We start from the raw sequence: 20,391 nt of genomic DNA, 5'->3' as shown, positions 1-20,391 counted from the left end.
TCCCTTTCCACTGGTGGCTAGCCTTTCTCCTTGGGCCATTCCCATCCTTTCCCCTTTTCTCTGGGGCTGCTGTCAAGCTGAGAAACTTCCCCCCTGTGGGCGTGGTGGCCTTGTGTGCCTGTCCAGGGGCACTGGGAGCCAAGGCCAGCCCAAGCTACAGGCAGGCAGGGAGTTGTGCCCTCCTTCTTGGCATGCTGGGGTGGTGGATCCTGGCAGTGTTGCACTCCATTCTGCTCTGAGGCCCAGGGGGTAGGACTGATCTGAGTGGCTGTCTGCCAAGCATCCTGCTGCGGGGTGAGAGTGGCAGTGGGAGTCAGGGGGTGTTCCAAATCATGGGGCTGGCTGTGGGAACACAGAATCACAAGTGTAGTGTGGGGGTTACTTCAGGCCTATCTGCTGACTTCTCTGGCCCCCCCTCCACCTCACCAACCCTTGGAGATGTTTTTCATTGAAGGTTTTTCATTGCACTGTAGTCAAGACTGGGGTCATTCTACCTTTCATTTGCAAGAAACTAGCTGTATTAGTGGGGTTGCCAACCTCCAGGTGGGAGCCAGGGGATCCCCTGCGGTTACAACTGATCCCCAGACTGTAGTGACATCACAGGTGTGTGGATTAAGATGCAAATAAGCTCCTGCTAGGCTTTTTCTACAAAAAAGCCCTGCTCATACAAAATGATTATGATATACCTACTAAAAGTTGTTCAAAGATAACTTTGCTGCACTAAATTGTTCATAAGTTAGGACCAGAGAAAAGTGCTAATTGTTATATCATGTCAAAAGTGTATACTGGTTTCCTTCCACACTGCAAACATCGCTATGTCTCAAGTAATATTCACTTGTTCTGTTTTTCCAAATCATATGTACAAAATTGCCAGCCATTTGAAAAGTATTATTATACATGAAATAATAAACTATGTCTAGATGGAATATAGGTACAGATATGTAGGTACATATGATCCAGAAGAAGGAATCAATGCCTAAAGCCAGTAACCAAGATGCAGTCGCTAAAAAAGCTACTGGCTTCTGAGTTACATCATCACTTTTTTCAAATTTCAAAGAAAAATGTCCATTAGCAACTATCACTAGCACTGAGGAAGACTTTCAAAGGACCCAAGAAAAATATGCAGAAAGTGATGACTTTACCTCAAATAAAGAAAAGGAACTTTTTCAAATGTTCTTGTAAGTTGCTCAAATGCTGTATTTTTAGTTTAAAGTTGGCAAAATACAGAAAAATGATTCTGCTCTAAAGAAAGTAGTTTTAACTTTAAACCCTCTCAAATTCAATGCTTTCTCACTAATATTTCATACTGTTTTATAATTAATTTTCTTGTTAACACTGAAATGGAACTTTCAAAGTACAAAAGTACAAAATGCTCACTGATTTCAATAGGATCAAAGTTAGACTTGTTCTGAAGACAGCTTCTTACATTATAAATATATACTCAAGACTTAAAATGTACAAGAAGCAAAACCTTATGCCACAGAGTTAGCAACATAAAAATAATACAATAATGTCATTTATTTAATTCAATTATACCTCACCTTTCTCCTCAAAGAAGACCCAAGGTGGCTTACATTGTTCTCCTGTCCTCTGTTTTATTATCACAACACCCCTGTTGTGAGTTAGGTTAGGCTGAGAGAGTGTGACTGGCCAAGGTCACCCAGCAAACCTTCATGACATGAGTGGGGGTTTGAACCTAAGTTTCTTAGGTACTAGCCGGACACTGTTAACTACTACACCACACTGGCTGGCATCACACAGTGACAAAATTTTGTCAGTTGGGAGAATCCATAACACTATCTCAAAAGATCTTTGATGCTTATATACATCTTATAATGAATAGTAGGCTTAACATTTGTGTCAGAAGTGACCTGAGTTTCTGAGAAAAAATGCCATTATCTTTCCAGTTCTTTAAGATAATTATGTCAGTTTAGAGAAGTATACACATAGAAATGTTGCACTAGAAATTCTTTAAATGTTACTGTAAGAAGATACAGAAGAAACAAACTTTATACATAAATGTTCTATGCCAGGGGTAGCCAAACTTAGTTAATTTAGGAGCCACACAGAATAACTGTTGGATGTTTGAGAGCCACAAGACATGAGTGTCAGATGTTGGAGCAGGAAGGAAGGAAGGAAGGAAGGAAGGAAGGAAGGAAGGAAGGAAGGAAGGAAGGAAGGAAGGAAGGAAGGAAGGAAGGAAGGAAATGGGAGAGGTGGAAATAAAACAACTTTAATTTTAAATGCATTCTCCAAGCTGCCAGCTGGCTTGGCTTGGAGAAGTGATTTAATGAGAGTAATGCCTTCTCCAAGCTGGCCAAAGGGCAGTGGGGGCTTCAAGAGCTACACAATATGTGTGAAAGAGCCACGTGTAGTTCCTGAGCCACAGTTTGGCCACCCCTGTTCTATGCTTTTAGTGGATCAATACACACTAGATAACATAAGAACATTGGTGCAATCTGATGCAACTGGAGAGTGTGTATCAGGGTGGCCAAACCTGCTTAACATAAGAGCCACATAGAATAAATGTCAGATATTTGAGACAAGACACGAATGTCAGATTTTTTGAGACTAAGGAAGGAAGGAAGAAATGGAGAGAGAGCAACTTTAACTTTACATGCATTCTCCAAGCTGCCAGCTGGCTTGGCTTGAATAAGTGATTTAAAGAGACAAAAGGCTTTTCCAAGATGGCTGACAGGGCGATGGGGGCTTCAAGAACCACACAACATGTGGCATATATAGAAAAAGAATGGAAAGTAAAAGGACATTGGGTGATTTTTGAGAATACCACTTAGGTTTTTAGGAGAAGAAAGAAGATGAACTATAATAACCGGGTGGGATTTTATAAAGTATAAGAAATGTGTGTGTTTATTTCTTTGCAAAATTAAAGAATCTTAAAAAAAGTATATATATATACTTTTTTAAAGATTCTTTAATTTTAGGTAATTGGCACCGGCAGAAGTCAAGATTTGGGGGGAGGGGAGGAGGGGAAAGTGTAATGCATGGGGAAGGTAGTAAGTTTATTAATATTTTATTAGTATTGGATATAATTACCGTATATTACCAAATAAAATTGTTTAACCAAAAAAAAAAAAAGAACCACACAATATGTGTGAAAGAGCTGCAGTTTGGCCATGCTTGGTATGTATCAATATACTTCTCATAGAGGAGGTATCAGGTGAGCTTTTTCTCTCCCTTCAGTTCCCTGCCAGGAAGCTGGGCAATAACTAATTCAAACAGACCCACAAATTTGGTTGGGATATTCACATACTTTTTATCAGCTGAGCATTTGGGATTATGCCACAAAAAGGTGGTACTCATGTGACTTGGTGTGTATTTCAACAAGAGCTCTGTGTTCTTGCAAATCAGTCCCTTTAGTATATATAATGTTATCAAGCATATTAGAAGAATGAAGCATATATTATGCAGCATGAATTTAAATAATGCTTAATCATTTCTCTCTGAGGGATAATGAGAAACAGTTCAAACAATGAAAAGAATATACCTTTCTTTCTGGCTGTATCATCTGGATCAAGATTTCTGGTCACTGTGACAACTTTAAGAACTAAGTGATTGCCTCCTTGCCGAATCATGTTCACTACCTGTCTGTGTCCAACTTTCACTACATTTTCATTATTAACCTAGAGAGGAAAGAAAAAGGACACAATTAACTCATACCCATGCAAAATAACTGATTTTAAAAGAAACAAGGCAGTGTTTTAGCAAACAGTATACAATTAGTTAACACTACATGAAGTAATGACAAAATCTTTACATATAAAACTAATCACTAATAAATACCCAGGCAAATTGAATACAAATGTCTGAGTGCTTCTTTTTCTGTTAAACTTTTAATATCATTGTTTTCTATCATATTTATATGTATTCAGTAGCAGACTATTGAAATTCTTAGAGAAAAAGTGCACACCTTATTTCTTTCTTACCAAGTTACACCTGAGATATGTTAAAGATGAACATTCTTCAAGCTCTCGGACAAGCCTTCCTTCCTTCCTTCCTTCCTTCCTTCCTTCCTTCCTTCCTTCCTTCCTTCCTTCCTTCCTTCTTCTTTCTTTCTTTCTTTCTTTCTTTCTTTCTTTCTTTCTTTCTTTCTTTCTTTCTTTCTTTCTTTCTTTCTTTCTTTCTTTCTTTCTTTCTTTCTTTCTCTCTCTTGTATGCTTCCAAGGAGATTGAAAGCGAAATATCGTAAGGCAAAGAATACTGAAAGTATTCAAGAAGTAATGAATGTTGCACTTTTACGTAATGAATGTTGCACTTTTACAAAAGTATGATATTACTTTTTGAATACTAATTTCAGTATTATCTGCCATATGGTATTTAGCTTTCAGTCTCTCCGCAAGCATGCAAGGTAATAAAAGAGAGACAGAAGATAATGAGAGAAGGTAGGAAGAAAGAAAGAAAGAAAGAAAGAAAGAAAGAAAGAAAGAAAGAAAGAAAGAAAGAAAGAAAGAAAGAAAGAAAGAAAGAAAGAAAGAAAGAAAGAAAGAAAGAAAGAAAGCTATTCCTTGGCTAAGTTCATCACTTAATTTTTGAGGAGGGACAATCATCACCTTTATGGAATTCCTGAGATACAGAATTTAAAAAGTACTTAAATATTTGTCATTACTAAAACCTAGTTGTTATAGTACATTTTTAAAATATTTAGAAAAATACAGTTTCACAAGAGAGTAATAGGATATTAATCACACATATGCATCCTTTAGTATACAAAGTGACAAATGGATTAAGCAGTGCATAATCTGTTGGCATCATTATGTGCAATTATATTATGTAGCATTTGGAGTAGGAACAAATTGATACAATTTCGCATTTTTTTCTCCACAAACATCTGAAAAATCTGCCTTTTAACGAAACTGAAAAATGGGTATGTTAAAATATGATAGCTGTCATGAATTAGAAATATATAACAGAGCACTATAAAAGTAGGATGTAGTATAGCGAACTCTTGCAAGGCCCCAACACCATTATGACCTGAAACCAAACTCTCAGGAGGCTGGGCCTTGGGCCATAATAGATAAGGGGAAGGGTTGCATCGAGGAGGCCTTGTGGCAGCAATTCACACACACACACATCTCTCTCTCATTTCCTCTCTGTAGCAACAACTGAGCAGATAGGCTAAGGTGGCAGGGAGAGATCCAAGGATTGTACCCACCTGCTGGCAGCCTTTATGCAGTTAGCAGGGGACTGGGGGGGAGGTTTCCCCTGGCTTATGAGGAGACTGAGGACCCTTCTGTTGTTTTGACTCTTCTACGGATGCAGATTGGTACTGTCCAACTGGTATCTCGGTTACAAGTGGACCAGCTGCTTAACCTTAAAAGCATGGTAGATGTAGTTTCCAGGAAACCCAAATTAACCTTGAGGGAACTGCAGCAACTCACTGGGCACCTTAACTTTGCTTGCAAAGTAGTGGCACCAGGCAAGGCCTTTGTGAGGCATCTCTGTGACGCCACAAAGGGACTCAAAAAGCGATATCATATGACCAGGGTTACAAAGTAGATCAGGAAAGTTTTGCAAGACTGGAGGAAATTTTGGGATTCTTACAATAGGGTGTCTTTTTGGAGGGAAGATCTCAGAAGTGGAGGGTTAACTGCAGATCACCTCTGATGCTGCTGGTTCTTCCAGCTTCAGTATCTATTTCAGGGGCCACTGGTGTGCTGAGGATTGGCTGGAAGATTGGATCCAGACAGGCTGGATGGCTGACCTGACTTTCTTGGAATTTTTTTCAATATTTGTGGTGGTTTGGATCTGGGCAGTCCTTGCCAGTCACACAGTGCATTTCTAGTGTGATAACTTGGCAATGGTGCATGTTATTAATTCACTCACATCCAAATTGCTCAGGGCTATGGCATTGTTCAGAACCTTTTCACTGCCTACAATCCAATATATTGTTTAAGGCCAGTCACATACTGGGGGTGGGGGGTGGGGAGGGAACCTCCCTCTCCCCACAATTCTTAGGGGCTTAAAGGCTCAATGGGCTGCTCTTTGGCTCTGATGCTTATGAGGCCTCTCTTTTTCAGGCCTCTTCTCTGGTGGGCTTTTTTGGGGGGGTGCTCAGAGCCAGCCAGTTAGTGGCCAGCTCTTGGTGTGATGAATTTGGATATACCTTAAGCATTCATTATGTTCAGATTCTTGACACTGGGGTACACATCACAGATGATCGAAGACCCATCAACTGGCGAAAGGGACTGCATCCAGCAACTTGTTCTGAGTGGGATCTATGTCAAGTATTGGCTCTTCTTTCATATTTAGCATGCAGGGGATGGGGTGATCCCACTTACACAATTCCAGTTTTGGGCAATCACTAAGTGAGCTCTAGAAGCTTTGGGTTTGTTTTTTCTCCAATTTGAAACCTATTCCTTTAGAATTGAGGCAGCATCCATGGTAGCTGCTATGGGGTACCCCAGAGAGGTGATTCAGAAATAGGGTTGTGGAAATCCTTCTGTTATAAATCATACATACAGTGCAAAGTTCAATGATCATTGGTAGAAAATTTAATTAGGATTTTGGTTTCAGATGCTGACGGTCGCCGGGTGAGGAGAAGAGTAATCACATGTGGCCACAGCATGGCGTTCTGGGCCACTCACCAGGCAAAGAGGACAGATACTGAGCCCAGTTGGGTCTTAGTGAATTGGCCACTGTTCAGTGGTTAGGTTGGAGAGGCATGCATTGGCCTCGGCTTCTTCTGCTGTTATTTGAGGAGAGGCATGGCCCTCCACCTCATGTGTTAGCAATTCACCTTGGGGTTTATGATTTAGGTTTGATGAAGGACAAAATCCTAGTTGTTCAGGCCAAGTTTGATAGGGGGATTATTAGAAGCCAGTGGCCTGGAGTGCTGATTGTTTTTTTCAGTTATGTTGTCACAGCAGATATGGCATAATCATGGGGACCCTAGATGTATTGACTGGGTTAGGCAGAATGCTAATTGCTGACTCAGAAAAGCTATGGAGGATGGCTTAGGTCTCTTCCTTATACACCCTGATATACAGGGTCAAATTTCAGGACCTGTATAGGCCTGACAGGGTGCACTTGTTTAACAAGGACAATGATATCTTCTTGGACGTCTTGTGGTGAGGGATTTAGGTGGCTTTAGGCTGCTTGGTGGGGGCAAAGGCTTAAGCAGAGGCTTATCCTTGGCTGTGGTGGGTTAGTGCAGGGGAAGAAAGTGGAAATGGTGACCACCTGCTAAAATAAGGGATCCACTGGGAATGACTTTTTGGCCTTGTGGCTGAGGTCTGGGAATGGGGGATCTTCCTTTGGAGCTCCCTGTTTTGACCTATCCCTGCAGGTCAGGTAGCTTCAGGGGTGCTGCCAGTTTGCCAGGCTGCCGATTGAGAGCCACAAGGATGGCTCAATATTAGGGCAGGTGTCTCGCCCCCTGAAGAGCAGGGAGGTGGTTAGGTGGTGAAACCTGCCATGCTCTTTCCACAGTAGTTGGCATCCCCTCACGAGTTTACAGTTCAGTTATAAATAGTTAATAAGGTATTCTTTATGTCTGTCTCTTAATTCTGATTGTGGGGGCAAATGCAGTTATGTTGTATAGCACCTTTTCTTTCCCCTTTTTTCCCTGTACCACCACTGCTTTCCTAAATTAAACAAGTGATAATTTACGGCCAAACAAGATGAGTTTCTGGGAGATCCATGTATGATATCCAAAGTATATTTTTCTTTTAATAAGCAATATATTGGCAGACCTCCCTGACACTGCCCATGATGAGGAGAAAAGATTTCCCAGAAACAAATAACCTTTCTAGTGTTCTGTCCATTAGAGAAGACACCACCATGCAGATGAACCCCAAAAAATAAAGACACCTCTATCAGGTGCAAAGAGCAAGAATATGAAAAATGGTCATGGGGACAGGAGGGGTGATTTGGTTTGCTAGAAGGGATGATGTGGGTGAGATTTAATTGCTACAATGAGTTCATTTAATGCCTGTCAACTGGGAGGCAGGGTGGGAAGCTGTAATTAGATACAGAGCAGATATATTTAGAAAACTTGTACAGACAGACACTTAGAAAGTGGCATTGTACCAGGAGAATCATTGTGGTTGGAAGGTGTGAGAATGTGATTGTAAGGATAATTTGCAGGCTAGCTGGGGAGTTTTGATTAATACATTAATACATTAATCCATAAACCCACACATAAAGCAGCTTCTATTACAGTTACATTTGATTTTCTCCCCCTCTCCAAGAAGATTGGCTCCCTGATTCTGAGTACAGCTACTACATTTACATATGTATATAGATATGGCAAAAATATTGCCAAAAAAGGAAATGCTATAGGCTTCAAAGGAAAAAAGATTTTAATTGACATCCTGTTGATATTGATGTGGATTTTCTGACACAGCCTGTAACAATTCCAAGGTTTTCCTTTGATGCAGGCAATCTTGAAAAAAACCTTAAAAAGAGAAGGATTCCAGCATATGAAATATTAAATGACAAGAGATGCATGAACGGAATTCGCTCACAAAATCAGCCTTCCTTCAGAAAGGTGCCAAAAGGAACACAACAGCTGTGAAAGAAAAATCTCTGTAAGAACTTGTCCTACACAATTGTCTTGAACAACTGATTGCATGAGAAGCATCCAGCAAATGAAAATAAGGCAGAAGAAAACCTACACAATCAGGTACCCTCAGAAGAAGTTTCAGTTAAGTAGCAAACCAATCTTTCAGAAAGCTAGTAGCCAAGATACAGTCACAACTGCTGCTGTCTCACTCCCCAGAAGTGGTTAAAATTTGCATATCTCAGTTTAGGCAAAACCTTGCACTTACCTCCAACTATCTCAGGGGAAAAAAAGCTCACACGCACTGAGAAGGAACCTTAATGCATTTGATAAAACATCTACCACATAATTGTGTAATACCCACACATACAAACAGGAGACCTATAAAGACTTGCAAAGGGTATCTCATTCCCCCTCCTCCCATTTCTTCTGTGGAAAGCAGAAAGTGTCATCAAGTGACAGATCCCTGGACCAAAAGACGCTCAACTGTCTACCACAGCCAGAGCTTTCTCAGTAATAGCTCTGGCTCTGTGGAATGCCTTACCCGAAAACATCAGGGCCCTGCGGGACCTGCTGCAGTTCTGCAGGGCCTGTAATCAGATGGTGATTTCTGGGAGGGGAGGGGGTCCATTGAACATGTGCCCAACTGTTTGGAGCTGGGAAATCAAAACTTTCTTCAGAGGCAGGGGGGAAGGGCGAAAGTTTCCAGAATTAACATTGCCAATCCAAACCACGGAACTGCCAGGAATTATTTTCCTAGAAATTGGCAGTGACGATGATATCTTAAAATCCTCCACATTGAAAAAAAAAAGAATTTTTTCCTGTTCTGAATAGTGGGATAACGTTTCCCCCCTCCCCTTCGATCCTGTGCTGATTGGAGAAGCAGAAGCGTCACCTCAGATTCCTGGATGATCTGGCAATGCGCATGTCTGCTGTGGCTTTCTTAAAAAAAAAAAAGGTGAGAGGCAGTATCGCGCGTGAGCTGTCCAAACAACAAAAAGCCGATCTTGTGCCGCTGTTTTGAAAAAGGGCCGGACTTTATGTACTGTCAAATTAATGCACCATTCGTGCGTAGCAAGCCTGGATGATCCCGGATGATGATCGATTGCCAGACGTGGCTGTCTGAACGAACACATTTAATCCGTCAGCCAGACGGAGCTGTGTCGTCACTAATGGTACGTGTGACCACACCCCTGGTTGATTTTATTGTGTAATCTGTTTTTAATGTTTTATATGGTAAATTTGCTGTTGTTAGCCCCCCTGAGCCCACCGGGGGAGGGCAGGATATAAATTTGATAAAATAAATAAATAAATAAATAAAATGGCTGGGTGGCTACAACAGAGCCAGCTGAATGTAGCTAAGACAGAGGTCCTGTACCTGGGTCGGGGTGGGGTAGGTATGTGCATCCAGTTCCTAGCTTTGGACGGTGCCATATTGGTGCCGACCCCACAGGTGAAGAGCTTGGGAGTGATTTTGAATGCCTCCCTTTCAATGGAGGCCCAGATCACGATAGTTGCCAGGTTATCTTCGGCAGATCAGGCAGCTAGCACTACATCTATCCCCCCAGGACCTGGCTACAGTGATCCATGCAATGGTCACTTCCAGACTAGATTACTGTAACTCGTTCTATGCTGGCTTGCTCTTGAGACTGATCTGGAAACTGCAGCGGGTGCAGAATGCAGTGGCTCGCCTACTGACTGCACCACCTCTACAGGTAGGCATCCAGACGGCACTCCACAGTCTGCACTGGCTGCCCATTGAGTACCGGATCTGCTTCAAAGTTTTAGTTTTAACATTTAATGCCTTACGCGGCCTGGGACCAACATACCTGCTGGACCATCTCCTCCCATATATGCCCGGGAGGTCATTACATTCAGCCTCCCAACAACTGCTGGCCATCCCCGCAGTACGCTGGCTTTTTCAATCCTGGCCCTGACCTGCTGGAATTAGCTCCCTACAGAGATCTGGGCCCTACCTGGCTGTAGCCTTCCGTAGGGCCTGTAAAACAGAGCTGTTCCACCAGGCTTTTAGCTGAGGCTGTGGGTGTCTATTGTTGATCTGGTTAGCCTCCCCTGCCAGCACTGTGACCTGTGCTATAAAATAAAATAATATCTGCCATCTCTATGGGATAACATCTTATCATGATGTGAGACGGCCAGGCTGGGCAACATGTGATATGGAAAATTTTCTGAGTGCTGTTGAGTTGTCTGTTTATAAATGTTTTATTGTATTTTATTGTTCTATCATATGTTGTGCTCCACCCTGAGCCCAACGGGAATGGGCGAAATAGAAATATACTAAAATAAATAAATAAATAAATAAATGAGCAGAGCTTGGATTGCAGTAATGCAGCTTACCACTCTGTGTCACAGGGCTCCCCCCTGATAAGAAGAAGACTGCAGATTTCTACCCCGCCGTTCTCTCTGAATCAGAGACAGAGTGGCTTTCAATCTCCTATATCTTCTCCCCCCCACCCACAACAGACACCCTGTGAGGTGGGTGGGGCTGAGAGAGCTGTTACAGCAGCTGCCCTTTCAAGGACAACTCCTGCGATAGCTATGCCTAACCCAAGGCCATTCCAGCAGCTGTAAGTGGAGGAGAGGGGAATCAAACTTTGTTCTCCCAGATATGTCCGCACACTTAACTACTACACCAAACTGGCTTTCTTGATCTGCAAAATCAATTCTGTTCTAACATAGGCTGTACAATTAAAAACATTCCAAAACCCCTGAGCAATTTATGGAAGTTTGAGACAAAAACAAACCTCTTTTCATGCATAGGGCTGTCCTATCCACTGAGCACGTGGGAACTTATTCATGCATTAGAACACCTGTACCCACAAGAGTGATGGAAATAGCCCACAGTTCCATGGATCTTCTTGTCCCAATTGGATATATTCAAAGACTGCACAAATCTCTCAGTTTAAGGCTTGGAAGCTTCATCAGAAACATCCATCGCCTGCTTAGGCACCTTCTAAAGGTGTTGTAGCTTTACGATTCAGAAACTGGAGGGCTTTTCAGTGCTTGGACCACAGCTTTTAAATTAACCATGAAGAAGACTTTCAGAAATATGGGCATTCATACTAAAAGGAACTGAAATGATTGTATTGGTTCTGACCCACTGCTACTGTCATTTATAACAAACTCAGTTTGAATTTGAGACATATATCAACTGGATTTTTTAGCAGTTGTTCACATGAACGAAAATCAATAAAATAACTTGTTTTGACAACTGTCTATATTTAGGCACACCAACCTGCAATTTTACCTGGGGCCTACTGAGGTTAGGCTTCCCAATCCCCAGGTCCCAGAGGGGGATCCCCCGGTTTTACAGGCTTCCCCCCTCCCCCAGCCAGCTGGCTGGCGGGGGAAGCCCCGCCTCCAGAGCCATCATGCACCTCCATGAACGATTCCATAGGGAATGATGGGGAATTGATCCGCGGGTATCGGGGGCTCTGTTTTTTGAGATAGAGGCACCAAATTTTCAGTATAGCATCTAGTGCCTCTCCCCAAAATACCTCCCAAGTTTCAAAAAGATTGGACCAGGGGGTCCAGTTCTATGAGCCCCAAAAGAAGGTGTCCCTATCCTTCATTATTTTCTATGGAAGGAAGGCATTTAAAAATTTGTGCAGTCCCTTTAAATGTGATGGCCAGAACTCCCTTGACGTTCAATTATGCTTGTCACACCCTTGCTCTCGGCTCTGCCCCCAATGTCTCCTGGCTCCACCCCCAAAGTCCTCAGATATTTCTTAAATTGGACTTGGCAACCCTAACTGAGGTATAACTGTTTACATATATTACCAGATTAGCCCTGCAGCTGTCTATACTGGACTGACTTTTTATTGAATTTAGCTAAGTGTACGTTTCATGTGCGTCACAGCTGAGTTCATCCAGAGGCAAATCTTTTGTTATGCCTGATTTTACTCGTAAACTGTTTTGAAAGTAAAATGTTATTCACGTTATTCTAAAATGGTTGTCATGAACCACAAAACACGATGAAGTGTGGCTGCCTTCAGTGCAACCTTAGCTAAGTTTATGAGAGAACATTTGATCTGAAATATTTTTAGAAGCAGCAGTCAAACATGAAACATTCTGCAACATACTTGGGTTTTTATTTCTTTAATTTGTGTGTTTGTAAATCTAATGCATCACTTAACAATACCAATAGGATATTACAGTTTGCCCTTGGGGAAGTCTGTTCCATAGCAACATATTTGAGCTAAGAATTCAGGGAAGCAAATGTATTTATGCTGTTTTTGAGTGTGACACAAGGGAAGCCAAAAATTGTTGCCGCTTCTGTTCCTTCCTCTGATGATCTGGGTTTTTTCATCATGTAATGGGAGAAATAGGAGAGAGATTCATTTTTAACTGTCCAGTGCCTTTAAAGAATTTGCAGTACTGCGCATTTAAGACTTATATAGCACTACACTGGGAGCCAATTTTTACATTCATTTTCATCGGAGGCTTTTTTTGTTCCCAAAGTAGTTTCCCTTAGGGCTGCCAAACTTGCCAGGTCTGACTCAGGAAATATCTGGGGACTTTGGGGGTGGAGCCAGGAGCAAGGGTGTGACAAGCACAATTGAACTCCAAAGGGAGTTCCAGCCATCACATTAAAAGGGATTGCACTTCTTTTAAATTCCTTCCTTCCATTGGAAATAGTGGAGGGAGGCACCTTCTTTTGGGAAGCTGGGGTCTCCAATTCTAGACCTCTTTGCAAACTCAAAGAGCAAAAACACATCTCGATTCTTCTCCCGGTTCAAAGACCCACTAGCCAAGAGAGTGGATGGTCTCATTCAACACTGGCCTCTCAGTCTCAGGACAGCCAGTTTGGTGTAGTGGGGAGAGCCAGTTTGGTGTAGTGGGAAGAGCGAGTTTGGTGTAGTGGGGAGACCCAGTTTGGTGTAGTGGGAAGAGCCAGTTTGGTGTAGTGGTTAAGTGTACGGACTCTTATCTGGGAGAACCAGGTTTGATTCCCCACTCCTCTACTTGCACCTGCTAGCATGGCCTTAGGTCAGCCATAGCTCTGGCAGAGGTTGTCCTTGAAAGGGCAGCTGCTGTGAGAGCCCTCTCCAGCCACACCCACCTCTCAGGGTGTCTGTTGTGGGGGAGGAAAGTAAAGGAGATTGTGAGCCGCTCTGAGACTCTTTGGAGTGGAGGGTGGGATATAAATCCAATATCTTCTTCCTCAGTCTCCTCTATGCATTCCCTCCAATGCCACTGTTCAGCAGGACACTGAGCAGAATGTGAAGGGAAAAGGCGCAGATCATCATTGTGGCACCAGACTGGCCCAGGAGGCCATGGTATTCGTAATTGGTACAGATGTCAAGTCAATGGAGATTGCCAGCCAGAACAGACTTGCTGAGGCAGGGTCCATCTGGATCCTGCATCGCTCAAGTTGATGGCATGGAAGTTGAATGTACAGATCTGATGTGCTCAGGACTGTCTTTGGATACAGTGGATATTATTGTACAGGCAAGGAAACTTGCCACTAGGAGGATTTATAATTATACCTGGACTGCATTCACAAAATGGGCCACAGACCATAAAGTGGATCCTTTGAAACCATCTCACAGGGACAATTTATCCTTTTTCCACTTGGGGTGGAAGAAAGGTCTCAGACCAAATACCCTAAGTGGCTGCTATAGCAGCAGTGTTGGGAAACAGAGGAATGGCCAAGGTGACACCCAATAAATACATTAAAAGTTATTTAAAGGGGCTTTCTGTGTTAGCACCAACAAACACAGGTTTCCTAGTTGGAATTTGTCCAAGGTCATGCAGGACTTTTGAACCTTTAAAGACAGTATAGTTGAGAATCTTATCCTGGAAAGCTGCCTATCTGGTGGCAAGTACTTCCGCCATAAGGGTATCTGAATTGAGTGCACTTTCTGTAAGAAAGGAATTGTGTACCTTGTGTACCTTAGTAGAAATCATGAGACCTAGCAACTGGGTTAGTGTCATGAGATCCAGATGATGGTGTTTGCAAACATTCTGTACCAGACCTTGAATCTTTCTGTGTTTCTCCTCTGGTAAGGAAATGTGTGTTTGTCTCGTGTCTATCACTGCTTCAAGGTGTATTAGACATTTCAAAGATGTTAGCAGTTTCTTTTTGTAATTTACCTGGAAAACATGTTCCTGAAGCACTTGCACAGTCAATGAGGTGTCCTCTCTGGCTGACAGTTCTGAGCTCTCCCGTACCAGAATATTGTCAAGTTATGGGTAAGCATGTTCTCTCCTGAGTCACAAATGGGCTATTAGAGACATAATTTTGGTAAAGACCCTGGGGAGTGAGGAAAGACCAAAAGGGAGGGCCTTGTAATGATAATGACAGTTCAGGAATACAAATCATAGGCATTGCTGGTGGGCCAAATGAATCAGCATGTGTAGGTATGCTTCCTTTAGATCCAGTGATGTTTAATAGTCTCCTTGTTGTATCATTTGAAGTATGGACTGTAGAGATTCCATTGACCCATTTGTTTAAGTTCCTGGGGTTCAGGATGGCTCTCCAGTCCCCTGATTTTCTGGGAACTATGAAAAGGACTGAATATACCCCTCCCTTGAAGCATTGTGAGACTGGAACTGGTACAATTGCCCCAATCATTAGCAAATGTTGAATCGCCTGGAGAAGAATTTTTTTTTTCTTAGTAGACCCTTTCAGGGATGGGGAATTGACAAAGTGGTAAGGAGGACAGCTGATGAACTCCATTCTGTAACTCTGTCTTTCTGACGTTAGAAAGGCGTTCAAAGATTTCGCAGCTGCTATCGGAAGTCAAACAGCGGAAGCGAGTAAAATTGATGTTACTTGCAAAGTCGCTGGGAATGATGGTGTTGTGCCAGGACGTAATCCAGTGGGCACGCTTTCACATGAGGCCACTTCAGAAATTTCTTTTGCCTTTCCAGAAACAAATAAGTACCAAAGTCCAATCTCACTGACACTGCCAGCCGGCCTATTAAAAGACCTCGACTGGTGGCAGGCTCCCGATCCTTTCTCCTTGGGACAGACATTACGGGAACCCAAGAGAGTGGTGTTGACCATGGATGCCAGTCTTTTCGGGTGGGGAGCTCATCTTGTAGGAGCGGTAGCTCAGGGTCAGTGGAGCACTCAGGAGACAAAGGAGAGCATAAATCTCCTGGAGTTGAGGGCTATTCGGCTTGCCATGTTCCACATGGAAAAATGGGTAGTTGGGACTCATGTCTTGATTCCAACAGACAATATGACAGTGAAGGTTTATGTGAATCGGCAAGGAGGCACCAGGTATTGAAAGCTACAAGACGAAGCAGAGGTTTTATTCAGAAGGGCGGAAGTCCACCTTCAATCCATCAAAGCCACTTGCGTAGCAGGAAAGGACAATGTGGTAGCGGATTGGCTGAGTCGGCAATCAGTGGACCAGTCAGAATGGTCCCTCCATCACAAGACGTTCCAAGAGATACGCCAAAAATTCGGGATGCCGTGAGTGGACCTGTTTGCGTCGGACGACAACTTTCAGGTGTCCCAGTACTTCTCCAGAACAAGAAGCAGAGGAGCAGTCGCGATCGACGCTCTAAATTCGGACTGGCCGAGGACACTGTTATATGCTTTCCCTTTGTTCCAGATCATACAGAGGTTTCTGCAAAGGGTCCAGGAACAGAGGGTGGAAGTGATTGTGGTGGCCCCTTTTTGGCCCTGGAGAGCTTGGTTCCAGGAACTTCAAAGTCTGTCAGTACAAGAGCCGTGGCGGATTCCCCCGAGATGGGATCTACTGTCTCAGGGCAAGATGCATCATCTGCGTCCAGAAATGCTGCAACTCACTGCTTGGAGATTGAGAGGCAGCAGTTGATTAGTCTGGGTTATTCCACTCCTGTAATAGACACCATGTTGTCTTCTAGGAAGAACTCCACTAACAGAAGCTATAATGTCACATGGCAGATTTTTCAGGCCTGGTGTGCGGGTAGAGGGGAAGATCCTTTACAGGCTTCTGTTTCTGTTATATTATCATTTTTACAGGAGGGTTTAGAAAAAGGTCTTAGCACCAGTACACTGCTCAGACAGGTGGCAGCCATAGCAGCGGTCAGGGGGTCTAGGAAGGGAAATCCTATTTCTACACACCCACATATCAGGAGGTTTCTAAAGGGGGTGGCGCTGGTTAATCCACCGCAGGTACATAGGTTCCCTTCATGGAATTTGAACACGGTGCTGAAGGCTCTATGTAACAAGCCGTTTGAGCCTATGGCATCATGTAGCCTTAAGCTGCTCGCATTTCAGGTGGTGTTCTTAGTGGGCATCACTTCGGCGCGTAGGGTGTCGGAGCTTCAGGCTCTCTCTCTATATAAAGACTTGTGTATATTCCATCAGAATAAAGTGGTGCTACGCACTGACCCAGCATTCATTCCAAAGGTGAACTCTCGCTTTCATAGGGCGGAGGACATTGTGCTTCCTTCCTTTTGCCCTAATCCGGTTCACGAGAAAGAGAGGTTGTGGCATTGTCTGGATGTCCGCAGAGCCCTTAGCTTTTATTTGAATAGGACAAAGGCGTTCCACCAGTCCGATTCTTCGTTTGTCTCTTTCAGGGCATCTAATAATGGATGCAAGGTGTCATCCTCCACCATTAGCAGGTGGCTTAGGGGATGCATTTATGAGGCTTACAAAGCGAAAGGATTGGAGCCCCTGGTAGGGGTGACAGCTCATTCCCTTAGAGGGGCAGCTACTTCGGCGGCCTATAGGACTTTTCCTTCTTTGGAGGTAGTGTGTGTAAAGCGACAACATGGAAGTCAGTTCATTCCTTCACTAGGCACTATAGGATTGATAAGGCGGCCTCGGCTGAGGTTGTGTTTGGCAGACAAGTACTCCAACACGTGGTCTTGGGACAAAGCTGAAGAACCCACCCTGGGACAAGGCTTTTTTATGTCCCAAGAGTGAGGACAGGCCCTCTCCTGGGACCACTGGAGAACGGAAGATTCTGTTCACTTACCTTGAAGTCTTCCTTCTCTGTGGTCCCGAAGTGGTCCAGTCCTACCCACCCAGTTGTGTTGTAGGGTATCAGCTTTGGCTGGGGACTTCGGAGTTGGAGTTTTTTCATTGAGTTCTGTACTTTACAAAATTCGGTTGGGGAGGTCCCTCCGTAGAGTCCCTTTGGAAAGGGTTCAGGATAAACTCAGGAGGGAGGGATGTGTTTATTCCCCAGAGGTTTTCTTTCTTCTTGTTTTTTGTTGGAGTAATACTTAGGGAGGTGCGATAGCTGGCAGAAGAACTGGTTTCTGAGGATCAAGCACCACCCCTTTGGATCAAGTTTGTTAAGCCCTGCAATTGAAGAGAAGGCACTATGATCCCAAGAGTGAGGACTGGACCACTCCAGGACCACAGAGAAGGAAGACTTCACGGTAAGTGAACAGAATCTTCCGTTATTTTAACCAAAGATTTCTTCGAGCTACAATGTTGGCCATCTGGGCCCTGGGCCCAAATTGGATAGTGTCCAGTGAAGCATCTGCAGTAAACTGGACAGCTCTTTTGATTTTTAGTCCTCTTAAGCACTAACAGGTCAGATTCAGACTGCTGTAGCAAGCTGCTTGCCCAAATGATGATGGCCCTCAAAAAATTGCTAAGAACTGCAGAAACTTATAACTAACAAAGCTGCTTCATGAGACTGTTTGAGAACTGCTTCATTCTTGCAGTCCACAGAGTCCTTCAGAACATTATCCTCATCTCTGGAGAGGACAGCCCCAGAATGAAGGGCTACCAGTGGTACTTTCAGGTCCTCCGTGGCCTCTTTAGGTAGGGTATAGAATTTTTTAAAAATAGAAGTCCCCAGTGCAGCCCCACTCCCTGGGACAGCCCACTATGCTTTTAGATCTGTATCAAATGTTTCCAAAAAAGGGACACACTGTGTGGTGGCTTGGTGATTTTTTAAAAACTGTGCACATCCAGATTGGAAGTGCTGGCAGCTGCAGGGTTTTCAGAACAATTTGAGGCATGTTCATCTTTGTCCTGACTGACAAACAGTAATCTAGAAATAAATCAAGTTATGATACAGCATATTTTTGGTAAAATTTCTTGTTCAGTTAGGTAAGTCACCACCAGATACCATAAGTCTATGATCTTCTTTTCATATAAGGTTGGGGCATATCCTTGTTTAAAGACTCTAGCTTGCTGAGAATAAAATAGTCCCAAATCTTGTTTTTTCACGTGTTCACAGATGGTATGTTGAAGGATTTCCGTTATACACCAAGAGTGTCCTTGCAATTGCTAATAAAATTGATATAATTTCCCTTTTTCTTTTAGGTATTGCAAAACGAGTCGTTTCCCAAGAGGATCACTTCAGGATAAAGTAAGTGCACATTTAATATAATGTTGATTTTTGTTACAATCACTTTCCAATAGTTTTGTATACGAGGGCAAGATACCATAGGTGCAGATAATTTGCCATCTGCCAACATTGTTTAGGGCAATTTAAATTATTTGAAGCCTTAAATCTATATAGCAAAGAAGGTGTTCAATACTATCTCACCATGACTTTGAACGTCTGCAGTTTGACAGTAAAGATACTAGAAGTGTTTCCCAGTGAGGTCCAAATGTTTTCCCATTCCTCATTGGTAAACACTCTATTTAAGTCTATAGCCCATTGTTTTTGATACAATGTCACATCTTCCTTCTCTATAGCATTTAATAAATTATAAAGAAACTTAGTTAATCCTGTCTGATGTTCTTTCCCTGAATATAGCAGTGTTTCTGTCAAGAGTCACTCCATCTTAGTTCCTCTTGCCATATGTATCCAAACAATTAACAAGTATATAATGCTAATGCTTGTGCTTTGCTATGCTCGCTTTGAAGCATCCCCGCTGCTTATCTGGAGGGAGGGTGGCATGTCTGCAAACTTGCAAGTTACTATGCAACCAAGGTCAGGGGAGCTGGAGGAGATCTAACCGAGGGGGTAATAACAAGCACCTGGGGTGATGACTGAATAATAGTGAACTCGCGCAAAATCCCTGCTTTAGCTTGGCGTGCTTGGCTTGAATTATAATGGTCAGGGCAAGGGTTTATAAGAGCAAGGAACTGGCGGGAGAGCCAGTTCCAACAACGCCTGTATTTGCCTATGATGCTGGAATAAAGATCTTGACCATTACTTGTCTTTTCCTTGCCTCTGGGTCTGACAGTTTCTAGTGGAGTTAGGTCTCTAGTGAGAGCTTGTTCAATTTGCCTGGTCCCTAAGCAATGACGTAATTGCATGTACTGATACCACTGTACCTTTTGTTTTAATTTCTGTCTAGTTTTGTTTTGTCTATCATGGCTCCTTTTTCCCAAAAGCGTTTAATACATACAAACCCAGCTTTTTTTCTATCTACTAAACACTGCCTGATTTGTTCCCAGGCAGAACCATTGCTGATTTACATAAGAGGATAATGGAGAAATTTGTGGGGCTAAAACTTTTTGCCTTTTGTACCATAAGTTTAAAGAATGATCTAGGAAATTGTTATCTTTTCCCTCTCTTTTCTTTGCTAAGTTAGGGTTCCATAGCATATCATATAACATATCGCTGCTTAATGGGTGTGCTTCAATCGAAACCCATTCTGGAGGGAATGTTGTAGTAGCCACTTTGATGAGGGAACCTATATTTATAGCCTCATAGTACAGTTTCAGATTTTGAATGTCTGTTCCACCCCTGCTGGATGATCTAGTAAGCGTTTTAATGTTAATTCTGGGGGGGTTTGTAAGCCCCCCCAAAATTGCTAAAAATACTTTGCCATAGTTTAAACATTTTGGTCGAGATTTTTACTGGCAGTGCTAAAAAAAAAAAGATAAATTTAGGTAGTATGAAAGACTTTAAAATGTTAATTCTTTCTGTCCAATTGCATGTCTTAGAGTTGTATTTATTAAGAGTGTTTTCTATTTCCTTCTGTAGTTT

General features: G+C 42.8%; 1 protein-coding gene across 5 annotated transcripts in view; it reads right to left on the bottom strand.

Moving 5' to 3' along the window:
- Positions 1-20,391, bottom strand: part of SHANK2 (SH3 and multiple ankyrin repeat domains 2) — an 811,137-nt gene that overhangs the window by 84,625 nt on the left and 706,121 nt on the right. For all 5 annotated transcript variants that reach the window (XM_060263196.1, XM_060263197.1, XM_060263199.1 and 2 more), the window contains one exon: positions 3,506-3,641. In XM_060263196.1, coding sequence (XP_060119179.1) covers positions 3,506-3,641 — 136 coding nt within the window. The remainder of the gene's footprint in view (positions 1-3,505; positions 3,642-20,391) is intronic.

This window comes from Heteronotia binoei, chromosome 21 (assembly GCF_032191835.1).
Source record: "Heteronotia binoei isolate CCM8104 ecotype False Entrance Well chromosome 21, APGP_CSIRO_Hbin_v1, whole genome shotgun sequence".
NCBI lineage: Eukaryota > Metazoa > Chordata > Lepidosauria > Squamata > Gekkonidae > Heteronotia > Heteronotia binoei.
Note: the sequence above shows the minus strand (reverse complement) of the source record. Positions and strands in the feature narration are given on the sequence as shown.